The sequence below is a fragment of the Vulpes vulpes genome, chromosome 4 (assembly GCF_048418805.1).
Source record: "Vulpes vulpes isolate BD-2025 chromosome 4, VulVul3, whole genome shotgun sequence".
Classification (NCBI taxonomy): domain Eukaryota; kingdom Metazoa; phylum Chordata; class Mammalia; order Carnivora; family Canidae; genus Vulpes; species Vulpes vulpes.
Window position 1 is genome coordinate 43711112 of NC_132783.1, and position 17024 is coordinate 43728135.

Sequence of the window (17024 nt, forward strand, 5' to 3'; positions counted from 1 at the left end):
AATTTTCTGTAATCTTATACATGTCTTCTCTCTCTTTTTTTTTTTTTTACTTTGTTCATTTAACAAATGTTGGTACTTTTCATAATAAAAGGAGAGCAAAGGATCATTTATTCCAGAAATATTTACTGAGAACCTATCCTGTACCAAGCACTATTATGGCTTATAGATTCAATAGTAAAATAAGATCAATCTTGTCTCTTTCCTTTGAGAACTTTGAGATACTCTGCAATTCCTTAGCTGCCGGCGAACGATTATGTCTAAGATCTTTTCACCTGTTACTACCTCAAACCGTCATACGTGGGACACATCTAAAGTCATCAAGTACTCCACAGAAAATGTTTAAAATAGTACATTATTTTAGTGGAGGAAAATTATTAGGTTTGGGGAGAATATTAGCATTTGAAAGTATTAATGTTCTCTTCTCCATTCAGAACTTATTTTTTTTCTTAATGTACTTCCAAGACTCTGGGCTTAAATCTGTTAACATCTTAGTTAGCTATGTAAATAATCTTTAAAAGTATGCTTATCATAATGAAAATTGGGTGTAAAAAGCATTTTTAAGTCCTGTGATACATATTGAGATTTTCTTTTTCTTAGACTGACGCAGATGAGTTCCCTTTAGTATAGTGGAGCTGAGTTAAACTTGCCTTGAGATTTAAACCTTAGGATACTTGTAGTTGTTTTACATGTGCTAAACTTGCTTTGTATTTGGTTAGGTCTATGTTATGCAACAACTAAAATCTTGGGATGCAATGCATATTAATTAATCTTTAGCTACAACATACTTGTGAACAGTTTTGGAATTTCTTTGTGTACCTAAGAATACTGTAAAATTGTTCTCGCCCTCTCATTTTAGTTTCAGCATGTGCTCTGTTCTTAATCCATGGTTGTTATGGGCTTTGCCTTACTTCTCTGTAGTTGTGATAAAAAACACCAAGGACATTCTCATGGCCAACTCTCCTTAGACAGGAAAGAGGTTAAAGGAATAGTCTGTGAGAATGAAGCAATAACCTTTAACAGGATAAGCTATCATTTGACACTGAGAAAACAATCTGCAGATAGTTCTTCCTACTATTCTTATAAATAAAAAATTAGAGATATTACATGAAGTTCTTCCTTGAAATTTGCATTGTAACACACTCTTTTGTTCACAGCATAAACAAATGTAAAAATTACTATGAAGTACTCGGAGTTACCAAAGATGCTGGTGATGAAGATTTGAAAAAAGCTTATAGAAAGCTTGCTTTGAAGTTTCATCCAGACAAAAACCATGCACCTGGAGCAACAGATGCTTTTAAAAGTAAAGTAAACCTTTTAAAGCAATTTTCCTAAGCTCTTTTTTGAATCCTACTTTACAGTGTTTTAGAATATTAAGTTCTGCTTTTAGACTGGTGCATTTATTTAGAAGCCAGCATAAGCAAGATCCTCAAAATCCTTTAAAACTGTACTATTAATTTGTTATAAAATGCGGTGTGGCTTCACAAAAGCAAAATGCCAGTTTTGGCAAAGTCCTAAGCAACTTTTCTAGATGATCGTGCATGCTTTCTAGTTTACCACATGCTAGTAGTGTGGTGATTACACATGAGCTTCTCATGTTTTGCCATCTGCCTCCAAAGGGAACTAAAACAAAATACAGCTTTTGCAAGTTTTTAGGATAGAGACTGTCTAGAATTGGAAAATTTGGATTGTCTGCCCGGTGTTCTTGTATTTCTGTTAACTGGCCAATTTTTGCATTTATTTATATGTGGTTCTAACAAATGTGATTTTTTTTTTTTCTTTATAAGAATTAGTTTCTTTGGGTACCTGACTGGCTTAGTCAGTGGAGCATGTAGCTCTTGATCTCAGGTCGTGAATTTGAGCTCCACGTTGAGCATGAGCTTACTTTAAAAAAAAAAAAGAATTAGTTTTTTTTCCTTTTGCCTACTATTCATTTTTCTTCATTTTCTTTCTTAATATAATTTTGAGGTTTTTGTCTCTGCCAATTTAGTAAATAAATGTCAGAGAGTTGATTTTATAATTTTGTATTTTGTCACATACAATTTCTTCATAATAGTTAACTTCTAATTCGCAGGAAAATGCTTATATTTGTGATTGTTCCTTCTTTTGAATTTGGCATTTATAGAGCCAACATACAATATTTGCAGTGAAGTGCTGGGGTCTTGGAATAACAGAAAGGAAATGCTAATTTTTAAAATGCTCCTGGGGTGCCCAGGTGGGTCAGTTGGTTAAACATCTGACTTTTGATTTCTGCTCAGGTCATGATCTCAGGGTCTTGAGATGTAGCCCTGCATCTAACTCCACCCTGGGTGTGAAACGTGCTTAAGATTCTTTCTCTCTCCCTCTGCCCTTCCCCACAACTCACATCATTTCTCTTTTTCTGAAAAATGAAAATAAAAATAAAAATAAAAATAAAATAAATAAATAGAATAAAATGCTCCTAAAAGATAGATGGTTTCATTGGTCTTTCACAAAATACTATTAAAATTGTTTCTAAAACAGTTTTATTTCTTGAAGGAAGTTGCCAAATAAAATATATTCTGGCAATTATTAATATGTTTCAATAAAAGCAACTGCCAAAGTGGTGCTGGTGAAAGTATAAAGTATCACTATGACGAGAGCCTTCTCTGTTTGTTACCTTAAAAGTGGCATGTTGAAAGTACAGAAAATGTTTCTTTACTCAAAAACACTAACTTTAGCTAGCACATGTTCCCCCCCAAAGTTAAAAACAGTTTTTCACATTATGAATTAAAATCATTTAATTTCAAATTGGTGTTTTTATATAATGAAAAACATTTCGGCAGTGAGTTATTTTCATGTTTGTGATCTGCTAAGTGATTTCAGTATTAATTCTCCATTAATGTTAAAAATGTTAAACTGCTTCTTTCTCTCACTTCTGTATTGAAGTCATTTAGCATTATTAGTCTTGGTAAGTGGACCTACCAATATTTTTAGATCCTATGTATTTTGAAGAGGTGAGCAGCATAAATGTCACCCCAGCTAGACTTTCAGAAGGGCTTTACAAAGGTGATTACAGTTCGATGTGGTACATTTCAGAGTCTGATGCTCTACTTTGCAAACTGGAAACAATATTTATCAACATGCTGGGAGGTGGTTCATCTCTAGAGAAGAGGCTCACATTATTCAATACACAGGAGGTTGTCTGTAAATCAGAATGCCAATTTATTAATCCCAAAGAGGATCAGAATAGGGAGTTGGTTGATGAGCCCATTTTTCATTGAGTGGAAACTACATAGAAAACTACGTTGTAATTCACAGATGCTTGGTGAGCAAAGGTACTTAATTAGAAAATATTACGGTTAGTGTCATCATTCAGAAATGGCAGGTTTCATTTATTCAGCATGCAGAGTCTTTTCTTTATCTTCTGAATCATTTTATTTCTAACCAACCAATCCTAACTTCTGTTTTTGGGATACCAAGCAGTTTATTTTAAGTAAATACTATAGTTTTTTTTTTCTTTTGTATGAAAACTAAGTACAGATTGATTGCTCTGTAACTACTAAAACACTTTTTACAGGGATCCCTGGGTGGCGCAGCGGTTTGGCGCCTGCCTTTGGCCCAGGGCGCGATCCTCGAGACCCGGGATCGAATCCCACATCAGGCTCCCGATGCATGGAGCCTGCTTCTCCCTCTGCCTATGTCTCTGCCTCTCTCTCTTTCTCTCTCTGTGACTATCATAAATAAATAAAAATTTAAAAAAATAAAAATAAAAATAAATAAAAATAAAACACTTTTTACAGAAGATCGAAACCAGAAACCATTTGCTTTTTATTTCCTCCAAGAATAGAAAAAAGAGGAAGTAATTGGTTTAGGGAATTAAATTAGATAGGAAAGATATTTTCACTTGTGTTTTTGTTTTGTTTTGATTTTTAAATAAGCTCAATGCCCAATGTGGAGCTTGAACTCACAATCAAGAGTCACATGAAAAAAAAAATGCTGAGCTAGCCAGGTGCTCTTTCATTTGTGTGTTTTGTAAAGATTTAAAAATAAAAGGTTGCTATCAAGGAGGATAGACTAAATAAACTCTTAAGTTCATATAGCTATTTGTCCTTTACAGTTAAGATTGTAACTCAAGTGTCTTGAAGCAGGGAATATTTTATTTACCTCTAGAGAGTGACTTGCACAATATATATGAACATACTTTTAAAAAATATTTGAATGAAATGGATCCCTTTCCTTCTATCTGACATGGACGTCTTCAAAGTATACTTGGTCTACTTTATCTTTTAAAAAATATTTGAATGAAATGGATCCCTTTCCTTCTATCTGACATGGACGTCTTCAAAGTATACTTGGTCTACTTTATCTCACTGCAAATACTTCAAAGTATTTCAGAGGCCTTTTGAATGGTACCTGTGCCTATTCACATCAACATGAGAGTAATAACAAGGGGTGTGGATTAGTTGTTTATATGTTTACTTAATAAATAATAATGGATCAGATAGTTTTACTTATGTTAGGTCTGGTAATTCAATATTCCTAACATCTGGGCTAGTTTTTGTAGAGAAATACAAAAGGAGAATATGAGATATCCTCTTCCTCAAAGAATTTGAGAAGTGTCACACAGAATATTTGGAATAGTAGTATACATTTCATTTGACAAGCATTTTATAGTTCTTCATTCCTATTTTTTCATTTAATGCTTATTAAAAATCTTATGAAGTAGTCAGGGGACTAGTGTCACCCTTCCTTTCCCCAGTAAGAAAATTGAGACTCAGAGAGATTAGCTGATTTAAGGATCTCCCAGAAGACTGAATATAATTAAATACCAAAACATTGGACACAGATGTTTGAAGAAAAGTCAGAAAGATAAGGTAGATTATAATCAGAGTAATCAGAGAAACCTTTATGTAATAGGTGAGAATTAAGAGTTTTCTGGACATGAGTATGATTTCTATGACTAGAGAAGAGAGAAAATGGCAGAAATTTGGGTATGAGAAGGAGGGAAGTGATTTAAAAATCAATGAGGAGTTCCACTTTCAGGAAGATGGAATAGATGTACTTTTCCCTATTCCTTGCACAATGTATAAAACTGAATATTACATATAAAACAAACATGATGGGACACCTGGGTGGTTCAGCGGTTGATTATCTGCCTTCCGCTCAGGGCGTGATCCCAGGATTCGGAATCAAGTCTCATATTGGGCTTCTTGTGGGGAGCCTGCTTCTCTCTCTGCCTGTGTCTCTGTCTCTATCTCTCTCTCTCGCACGCTCTCTCTCTCTCTCTCTCTCTCGTGAATAAATAAATAAAATCTTAAAAGAAACATGAAAAAAAAAAAAACCTTTGAAAGGTGGAAAAAAGAAGGTAGATGAGCTAGGGACCTTGGGACCCAAAGAACTACATGGCAGTAAGTTGCTTGGGTTTTCATTTGCCTTTTATATCTTAGACTAGGTACTGGGAAAGCAGACAACCCATAAATACCAATAAGCACAGATAAACAATCCCCAAGAAAAGCCTGCTTTCTCTAGCTAAACAACCAGGAAGGGGGCAACCTGGTAAGACAGAAGAATTTTAAGCAATAACCATGCAATACAGCCAAATCCAAGAAAAAACTGTGGTCCTACCGCACCCACATCAGCAAAGGCTGAGTAAAAACCCAGCCTGTTACCCTCTCTGGGCTGTAATAAGATGCCTACCCCCTTTACTGGGGTGTTAAGAGAGATGATCAAGCAGGGAGCTGGTACTTCTGCTTGGCAGTAACAAGGTGCCCTTTTCCCTCCTCATTGGGGTAGTGTCATAAGTGACTTAGTGGAGACTCAGGACTTTAAGCATCATTTAGAGGCAAACAAAGCTATATCCTTGTGTTAGTGAACCCACCAGGGGTGGGGGGAGTAATGAGGCACCCCTACCTACCGTTTCCAGCCACAGAGATATGACTGGACACTTCATGGGAGACTAAGAATCTTATCCCCGCTCAGCAGTAATGAGCTCCTCTTTACAGATGTTATCAGAGGCCAAGGGGGAAACCTGAACTTTTATTCCCATCTGGAAGTAAAAAGGTGGTATTTCCTCTTCCTGTACCAGAATAATGTCAGAGGAAGACAGTTAAAAACAGAAGTTTTAGATAGATTCAGAGTTTCATAAGATAATATCTCAAATGACCGCATTTCAGTAGAAAATCATTTATCATTACTAAGAACAAGGAAAATCTCAAATTAAATTTAGGAAGTCATAGATATCCACGTGGAGATGACAGAGAAGTTAGTGATTAACAAAGATGTTAAAGCATCTATCATAAAAATGCTTCAATGAGCAATTACAAATATGCTTTAAATAAATTTTGTAAAAGAAGAGTTTCAACAAAGAAATAGGAAATCTGAGCAAATAAAAGGTATAAAGAATCAAATGGAAATTTTACAACTTAAAAATACAAAAACCAAAATAAAATCAAGCAATAAATGGAATAAACAGCAAAGTGACAGGAAAGAATCAGTGAATTGGAAAATAGAAAAATAGTATCTAATCTGAAAAGCTCCAGGGACAAATGGAACCTGTAACAAGATTTAACATTTATATCATTGAGGTCTTAAAAGGAAAGGAAGAAGAGAACTTGGCTGAAAAAGTACTCAAAAATAAATAAATAAAGATTGAATACTTCCCATACTTGTCAAAAGATATAAACTTACATAATTCAAGAAGTTGAATGAACCCCAAACAGATAAACCTCCCAAAATTCACACAAAGACACATCAGAGTCAAACTTTTGAAAACTAAAGATGAAGAAAATTTTGAAAGAATCAAAAGAGAAATGACACCTTACCTACTGGGGAAAAGCAATTCAAATGACAGTGAATTTCACATCAGAGACCATGCAGGCTGGGAGGCAATGACCCATTTTCCAAGTATCTTTTGAAAGAAAAGAACTTTCGCCTAGAATTGTATACCCAGTAAAAACATCCTTCAGGAATGAAGGAGAAATCCAGACATTTTCAGATGAAAGTAAAAAGAGAATTTATCATTGGCACACATACCCTAAAAGAATAGCTAAAGGAAGTTCTCTAACCAAAATAAAACAATAAAAGAAGAAATCTTGAAATATGAAAAAGGAAGAATATGGTAAGCAAAAAATGGGTAAATGCAATATATTTTGTTTCTCCTCTTGAATTTCTAAGTTGTTTGACATCTGAAGAAAACTTTTAGCATTGTCTGTATGGTTCTAAATGTATGCCAAGAAAATATATAGGACAATTGTGTTATAAATGGGGACGGATAAAAGAAAGTTAAAAAAGTAAGGGTTTCATGGTATACTTGAACTAGTAAAATGATAACAGCAGTAGGCTGTGATAAATTGTGTATGTGTAATATAACACCTTGAGCAACCACTAAAAAGTTGTATAAACAGATACACTCAGAAAACACTAAATAAATAAAAATGAAATTCTAAAAAAAATGTTCCACTCACAGGAAGTCAGGATAAAGAACAATAAGCAAAAAATAAAATAGACATAAACCCTAACTTACCAATAACTACATTAAATGTACGTGATCTAAATATGCCAATTAAAAGACAGATTGGCAGAATGAATTAAAAAAAACATGACTATAAGAATTAAAAACATGTTCTATATAAGAAACACACCTCTTTTATAACAATACAGACAGGCCGAAGGTAAAGAAATGGAAAAAGATATATCATAAAACTTTAATTAAAAGAAAGCAAGGGGCAGCCCGGGTGGCTCAGCAGTTTAGCGCATCTGTCAGCCCAGGGCCTGATCCTGGAGACCTGGGATCGAGTCCCACATCGGGCTCCCTGCATAGAGCCTGCTTCTTCCTCTGCCTATGTCTCTGCCTCTCTCTCTCTCTCTCTCTCTCTCTCTCTCTCTCTCTCTCTGTATCTCTCATGAATAAATAAAATCTTTTAAAAAATAAAAATAAAAAAATAAAAGAAAGCAAGAGTGGCTATATTAATATTAGATAAAGTAAATTTAGACTAAAAAAGTTACCAAAGAAGGAATTATAAGAGGATCAGTCCTTCAGGGTAACATAACAATATACATGTGTTTGCATTAAAAAACAGATGCAAAATATGTAAATCAAAAACTGATAGAACTGAAGGAGAGATAGACAAATTCATAATTATAGTTGGAAACTTCAGCACCTCTCTGTCAATAATTGATAGAACAGCTTGACAGAAAATCAGGAAGAATATGGAAGAATGAAACATCATCATTACCCAACAAGCTCTAATCAATATTTATAGAACACTCTATCCAACAACAGCAGATTATAAATTCTTTTCAAGTGCTCACAAAACATAGACCCAGATAGAGCATATCCTGGGTCAAAAAATAAACCTCTACCAAACTAAAAGTCTGAAGTCATACGGAGTTGGTTCTCTGACCACGATGAAATCAAAGTAAAAATTAATGACAGAAAGATAATTGAAACATGTCTAATCACTTGGAAACTGGATAGCGCATTTCTAAATAATATATGGGTCATCAAAATTTTTTTTAATGTTTCCTCTGCAGAGACCTTATGAAGAGGATGAAAAGACAAGTAACAAGGTGGGAGAGAATATTCACCAAACATATCTGAAAAGGACTAGTATTTAGAATACAAAAAGAACTCCCCAAACTGAAAATTTTAAAAACAGACAATTCAGTTAGAAAATGAGAAAAAAACATACCACAATTGAAAGCAATAATAAGCAATTGAAATAAGCAATTGAAAGATTTTTAACATCATTCATTAGCCATTAGAGATAAAGTAAAACCCATGAGATACCACTATGCAGCTTTCAAAATGGCTTAAATAAAAAAATAGCAACAACACCAAATAACTGGTATGGATGTAGAGAAACTGGATCACTCATACATTGTTGATGGGATGTGAAATGACACAGTCACTCTAAAACAGTTTGGCAATTTCTCAAAACTATTCAATTACCATACAACTTAGCAATTGTATTCCTGGGTATTTATCCTAGAGGTAAAAATTGATGTTTATGTATAAACTTGTACATGGATGTAAATAGCAGTTTTATTCATAATACCAAAAACTAGAAACAACCCAGATGTTGTTCATTGGGTGGACGGTGAAAGAAACAGTGGTACATCCATACCATGGAATACTACTCAGCAATAAAAAGGAATATTACTCAGCAATAAAAAGGGTGGCCCAAGTTTTAACGCCTGCTTTAGGCCCAGGGCACAATCCTCGAGTTCCAGGATCGTGGGGCTCCTGGCATGGAGCCTGCTTCTCCCTCTGCCTGTGTGTCTGCCTCTCTCTCTCTCTCTCTGTCTGTCGTGAATAAATAAATAAAATATTTAAAAATAAATAAATAAATAAATAAAAAGGAATGGACTACAGTAGCCCCTCCCCCCCCCCAACACACACACACACTCCTTATTTTCAGGGAAAATATTCCAAGACCCACAGTGGCTTCCTGAAACAACAGATAGTACTGAACCCTATATATACTGTTTTTTTTTTCCTTATATGTAAATACCTATGATAAAGGGTGATTTTTAAATTAGGATCACTAAGATATTAACAATAATTAACAATAAAACAATAACATAACAAAAATAAAAAACAAAAATAAAACAATTTTAAAAAATTAAAAACCAATAAAATAAAACAATAAAAATTAACAATAACAATATCACTAAGATATTAACAATAATTAACAAAAAAACAACAATTTTAACAATATACTATAATAAAAGTTACATAAAAAGTCTGTCTCTCAAGATACGGTATTGTACTTCATTCACGCTTGTTATGATGATATGGAATGATAAAATGCTTACATGATGAGATGGAGTGAGGTGAATGATTTAGTCACTCTGATGCAGCATTAGGCTGCTATTGACCTTCAGATGATAGGTAAGAAGAAGGATCATCTGCTTCGAGATCATGCTTGATTGAGGGTAACTGAAACCATAGCTTGAGGGTGAAGGTGGGTACTACTGTTTTGGCTTACATACCAACCTGGATTGATTGCCAAAGAACTATGCTGACTGAAAAAAAGCTTAATCCCAAATGGTTTCATTCCATTTGTATACTATATTATTTTATTTATATAATATTCTTGAAATCATAAAAATATAGAAATAGAGACTAGATTAGTGGTTGTCAGGGGTTAAAAGGGGATGAAGGGGAAGGAAGTGGATATGATTATATGAGAGCGACAGGAGGATGGTGATGGAAATGTCCTGTGTCCTGATTATACCAATGTCCATATCCTATTTGTGATAGTACTTTAATTTTACAAGATGCTGCCATTGGAGAAATTAGGTAACAGGTTTAAAGGATTTCTCTGTATTATTTCTTACAACTTCATATAAATTTAAAATTATCTCAAAATAAAGTTTAAAGAAAAAAGAATATGGTGGAAGGTAATTTTGGTGAAATAAATGAGACTGAGGTAGAAATGTGTTTTGTAAAGCTTTTGAATACCAAAATAAATTTGAGATTTAATTTTTTAGGAAATGAGAAACTGAAAAATTTGATAATGGGTATAGCACAACGTAAATAAATCGAAAATTACTCTAGTCATAGTAGATAAATTGTCTTGCATATATAGTTATGGATTATAACAATATTTCACAGAGATCTTCTAAAATATCTTAATGTTTGGAATTTATTTTTTTAAAAAGCAAAGCCTTAAAACCTTAAAACCATATATCAGTAGTTTAAAAAATAATAGCATGTGAAATTACCTGGAATAGTCTATTTAGTATATAGAGATAAATCCTAAAACTGATATTATTGGAAGTACAACTCTGGCAGATTTTTATAGATATGCTTCTTTTTTGGGTATTGGTTAATACCTTGCTGTTGTTTGCTAGGTATGTTGTTTAGATTTCTGATCATGCTTTCCCCAATATTATAAATGATGGCTATATTTCTGATTCATAAATCTATCTGAGAATCTAAAGAGAGTTTTGGACTATCTCCTCAGATAAGTGGACCATCCAACTAATTTTTCATATACTGGGATTCACAGAACCCCTGAAAGCTATTTCTGAATCCCAGGTTTTAGAATCTCCATCAGAAGAAAAGTTGCAGAGTACGTGGGTATAATTCATTGCAGTGTGCTATGTAATTATCCAAAAACAACTACCTAATGAGCACCTATTTGCTTGTCATTACCTGTGGCAGCTACCGCATGGGATCTGAAAAGTATTTTTTTAAACTATCCCATATTGCAAAAGGTTTACAATCTACTTTAAGAAGTAAGCTGTATTTAGAAGTATCAGAATGAGAATAAGGTAATTCCCACTTTTAGATCAAAGCATTACAGCTTTTGTAAATTACCTCAAGAAGACATTTGGTAACCATTGCCTCTTTTGGAGTAGGAATATGAGATGGGAAATCAAATTCTTTATAAGTAAATATCATAAAACTAGCAAAGTGAGATAGGGAATACTAGAGACTATCTGGATCCATTCAAAAGCAAATTCAGACTTTATCCTGGACCATGGGGATGGATATTGCAGTGAAAACATAGATACCTTCCCTATCCTCGTGGAGTTGACAGTTTCAAGAGAAACAAATTATTAATGAATAAAATGAAAGATAGTTCACTCTGGGCTAGAGTATATAAAAACAGGTTTACAGTAAAGGTTGCATAGAATATACCTACTATCCTGAAAAAAATTTTTGACCTTGAACAAGTATCCTAACCTGTTTGAGCCTCAGAAGGCTCATCCATATAGTAAGGATAATAATGAATAATGTAAAAATATATTGGGTTCAGAGTATGGTAGTTAGTAGCTACAGCTATTATTATTGGTTTGAGTAGCACTAATGAATGACTAGATTAGGATATTCAAAAGAAGAAGTAGGATATTAGAGGATGGAGCACAATAGTAAGAAAGCAAGATGAACATTCTTTTATGTTAAAGATAGTAGGAAGACTTACCAGTCTCATATAAAAATTTGTATTGGGAGGTAATAATATGTGTAATTGCAAGTAGTGTATAAGTTTAATGTAGAAACCTTTGGGGCTCCTGGGGGGGCTCAGTGGTTGAGGCTCTGCCTTGGACTCGTGTAGTAATCCTGGGGTCCCGGAATGAGTCCTGCATCCAGCTCTCCGCAGGGAGCCTGCTTCTCCCTCTGCCTAGGGCTCTGCCTGTCTCTCAGTGTCTCTAATGAATAAATAAAATCTTAAAAAAAAAAAAACCACCTTTTTTTAAGGGGGGGAGGGGCAGAGGAAGAGGGACAGAGAGAATCTTAAGGAGGCTCCAAGCCCAGCATGGAACCTGCCTCCAGGCTCAATCTCATGACCTTGAGATCATGATCTGAGCCGAAATCAAGAGTCTGAAGCTTAACTCAATGAGCCAGCCAGGCACAGCTAATGTATAAACCTTTATAAGAAATTGTTACTATTTTACTTTTTTTTTTTAATTTGTCTCAGGTAGGATTTGTTTGGTTTTTTGTTTTTTTTGTGAATATGACGGTAGCTTTTATATGGGGAAGTCTTTTTATAATGTAAAAACTTTGCTTACCACCTTTTACTCATTACCTTTTCAGAGATTGGAAATGCTTATGCTGTTTTAAGCAATCCAGAAAAAAGAAAACAGTATGACCTCACAGGCAATGAAGAACAAGCGTGTAATCACCAAAACAATGGTAGATTTAATTTCCATAGAGGTTGTGAAGCTGATATAACTCCAGAAGACTTATTTAATATATTCTTTGGTGGTGGATTTCCTTCAGGTATTTTAATGTTAGTTATAAATATTCTATTTTATGAAGCTAGAGATTTACACCCCCAGTTAGGCTATTTGGAGATTTGTCAAGCTTCTCCCCTACATTTCTTGTAGTATTATGATCGTCTGATGATTTTTCATGAAGGTGAAAAAAATGTTAGCCTTACTACTTTGACTGTAAGTTTGCCTTTTTTCTATAACATGTTTTAATTTTTTAAAAGAAGAAATGAGTACAGATATTCTCTATTTTATATAAAGCTAAAGAAAGGATGTATAAGTAGGAAATCCAGTGACAATATCTTAGTTAAGTGCTATTACAATTACAGGAGGTATCCTGTACCCTAGATGACAATTTGACATTGGTTCTCTGAAGATCATTGTAGGCATTTCATTCATTATAAATTGCTAATGTGAATGTATATGGAGGTAGTACTTTCCATTGCAATATTAAAATGTCTGATTCATAGGTTATATATAAAGTAGTGGGGTTTTAAAATTAAAATAGAAATAATTAGTTGAACTAGGCCATCAGAGTAAATATGGTAGAGTTACTACTAAATAGATTTTATAGTACCAGTGTAAGTTGTATTGAACTCTACTTATGTTTACTATGAGTTATATGAAAATTAATTTTCTTTAAGAATAGCTCCTATAAGGTAGTTAAAATTATAGCTCCAGTCATATTTACAACATTTAAGTGCTAAGTTAAACATTCAATTCAAAATTAGGAGAATCTTTACGAATGTACTAATATACTTTGGTCTGATGATCCTGTCTGAATATTATTGAGCAAGATTGTGGTCATTGATAGGGCATTTTGTAAAGCATCCTTCATGGAAGGAGAATGTATAAATATAAATTAATGACTGAAAATACAGCATGTATTTTGACATATTAGGGTATATAATTATCTCTCACAAAAAATTATTCAGACTAGTAATTTTTATGGAGGATATACTAAGAACAAATCTTTCAAGTAGTAGTGAATTTTCAGGTAGTTGAATTACAGTTCTTGTTTTAACATAAGTTACTTTGACATGGTAGCTATTTCTGATTGCTCATCTTATTTGAAAACAACCTGAAAGTCCTTCAGAAACTGAATGTTTGAATAAATTGTGGTCTACCCCTGCCATAGTAGATTACAGAGTATATTATACTTGTTTTTTTTTTTTTAATGAGTGAAAGCACTATTTTGATTTCCAAAGGTATTTGTGATTTGTTGATAAATGAGGAAGGCAAGAATTTCAGAGTGATGACCCAAGATTTGTAAAAACAATCAACTACAACAAAAGTCCTCTATGGATGCAATATTAGGCAGGAACTCTTACTCATGGTTTCATAAAGAACTTCTACTTTTAAATTCCAGTTCGGTACATACGGTGCAGCATTGGTTTTAGGAGTAGAATTCAGTGATTCATCACTTACATACAACATCCAGCTCATCACAAGTGCCCTCCTTAATCCCCATCACCCATTTAGCCCATCCCCCATCTTCCTCCCTGCATCAACCCTCTGTTCTCTGTCTTTAAGAGGGTCTTGTGGCTTGTTTCCCTCCTTCTTTTTTCTCCCCTTCCCATATGTTCCTCTGTTTTGTTTCTTAAATTCCACATATGAGAACTTCTACTTTAAAGAAAGGAAAGTCTGGGGAGAATCATTTCTGTTTCCATCTACTTTTTACTCACAGAGCAGTAAGCATTCACTACTCAAACATACATTATTATAGTAATTTTTAAAAATTAAACAAGAATGTAAAAGAAAATATGATTTTTCTGATCACAGTTGCTCTCCTTAATTTAGTCTTGCTTTTAATTTTTTAGGTAGTGTACATTCATTTTCAAATGGACGAGCTGGTTATAGCCATCAACATCAGCATCGACACAGTGGACATGAGAGAGAAGAAGAAAGAGGAGATGTATGTTTATGATATGATTAGAAATCTCAAAATGGCAAAATTTCAGCTCAGAAAAAGCAATTAGAATTATCTAAAAAAAAAAAGAATTATCTAAAAATAGGGGAAGTTATTTTAAAAGGAAGTAATGAGTTTTCTATTACCAGAGGTATTCAATAGACTGGACAGTCTCTTAGGGATATTAAGGGAACTAGGGTAGAAGTCAAGCTGGAGGGTGGTGGGCAAAATGACACCTTAAGTTGGTGTTCTGTGATTCCGATGAAGTATATCCCTGTGGTATACACGCTTTGAAGACAAGTTCTCATGTTGGTCCTAAAACATTTGGAATTAGTACTAAAGAACTTAAATTGATAGTTACTTTGCTTGTTCTAATGCAGTTATACCTAATTGCATGTTGTCCTTAAATTACATGGAGTAGAAAGGTAAATGGAAAGAACACTAGACTAAAAATTGAAAAGCCTGGGCCCCCACTCATCTGCTTCCTTATACCACCCTCAAATTCAAGGGAATGCTAGATTTGCAAGATAAATAGAGAACGTCCTCATCTGTAACATGAGATCAGTTTACATCAGTGTTTTCCAAATCAGGATCTCTACATAAAGCACCTGGAAAGGGATATTTTTAAGAATCACTCTAGGAAGCTGTTATGATCAGGGAGATTTGAAAGCACTGAATCAGATGATCTCAAATGCCCTTTCTGCCTCTAAAAATATATGACAACTGTTGGATTATTAACAACTACAATTATATTACAATTTATTATTTTTTGATGATTTTTTGTAGGGAGGTTTTTCTGTGTTTATCCAGCTGATGCCCATTATTGTATTGATCCTCGTGTCATTATTAAGCCAATTGATGGTCTCTAATCCTCCTTATTCCTTATATCCCAGATCGTAAGTAGCTAAGTGAAGTTTTAAAAAAAATTGTTTCTTATCTAGCTTCTTGTAAAGGGCTTTGTGCTCTCTTCAACTTTTAAGCAATCTTCTATTACTATATCAGATTTTAAAATATCTAATTTAAAAAATAGTTACTCAAGTAATAAATTTGTATTATCTTGTTAGTTACATTTCTGTTCCATTGTGGATAAAGACAGAAGTACTATATTTGAACCTGATAGTAATTTAATATGATAGGTAATGTGTTGAATTCACAGGCAAAAAATAGTTTAAAAGACAAAAATACTTGAAAGACAAAAGTAGAATTGTAATTGATGTTACATAGACTTATATTATTGAGGGGTAAATGACTACATTCTTTTGTTTGTAAATATCGGTTAACTGAAAGCAAATATTACTTTTCTCTTATATAAAATGTTTTTCTACAATGTACTTTATATGTAAGAGATCAGGACAAAAAGGAAATTTAACACAGCATCCATTCTAGACAACTTTAGTGTAATACAGTGAACATAAGGGAAACTAAGTACAATCATATTGGCAGTGATTTTACAGTATTAAAAACAAATTGATCTAAAAATAAGAAATAACTTTTTATTGCTCCTAAATAAGATTTTTATTAACTAAAAGTTGAAAGAACTTATAAGAACATATTGTATTAATGAAATTACTTTTTAATGACATGAATGGTGGTTTTAGGCAGTTTGAAATAATGTAAATAAATGATTACCAATATTAACTTTTTAATTTTTTGTAATTGTTTTTGTTAGCTTGGTTTGTAGTAGCAGGATCAGAATGTGCAATTTTCATTAAAAATAATGATCAAGCATTTCTTTTACAGTGGATCAGGGCAAACTATTAAAATGCAAACAGAAAACTTGGGTGTTGTTTATTATGTCAACAAGGACTTTAAAAATGAATATAAAGGAATGTTATTACAAAAAGTGGAAAAGAGTGTGGAAGAAGATTATGTGACTAATATTCGAAATAATTGCTGGAAAGAAAGACAACAAAGTAAGTTAATTAAATGTTTAACATATAAAAATTTATTCAGAGTCTTTGGAATTGATTGATTATTGTAGGTTTCCCTATTCAAGAAAGGTTCTAGAATTGCCTGGCACATAATTGGAGCTCAAAACTTAAAATCTTTTATGTGGTCTTATAACAGTGTTTGGCGCATAGCAAGCACTTGTGATGTTATCAATAAATATTTGGTTGAATAAGTGAATGATACTAAATTTCATTGTATTTAAGATGTTGTCAATTGTAACATGCCTTATTATCATAGCACTAAGAAAGAAAAAAATTCTGGCGCATTAGCTATATCATCAGTTTTAATATGCATCCTGTTTCAGAGTGAAGTTTGAAACTCTTCATTAATTTATCTTCAACATTTAACACTTAGTGTATAATGAGTTCTGTTGACATTCCATTTTCCTTTGTTTATTCTGTACAAAAAATCTTAGGTAACACTTAATCAATTTGTTTGGCATTTTCCATCTTCAACTTCCTTAACTTAAGAAGCAGTTCCACCTATA

At 33.3% G+C, this 17024-nt stretch overlaps 1 protein-coding gene across 2 annotated transcripts in view; it reads left to right on the forward strand.

The window, feature by feature from the left end:
- Positions 1-17024, forward strand: part of DNAJB14 (DnaJ heat shock protein family (Hsp40) member B14) — a 47941-nt gene that overhangs the window by 22252 nt on the left and 8665 nt on the right. For both annotated transcript variants that reach the window (XM_026015606.2, XM_026015607.2), the window contains 5 exons: positions 1155-1300; positions 12503-12688; positions 14499-14593; positions 15374-15483; positions 16328-16500. In XM_026015606.2, coding sequence (XP_025871391.2) covers positions 1155-1300; positions 12503-12688; positions 14499-14593; positions 15374-15483; positions 16328-16500 — 710 coding nt within the window. The remainder of the gene's footprint in view (positions 1-1154; positions 1301-12502; positions 12689-14498; positions 14594-15373; positions 15484-16327; positions 16501-17024) is intronic.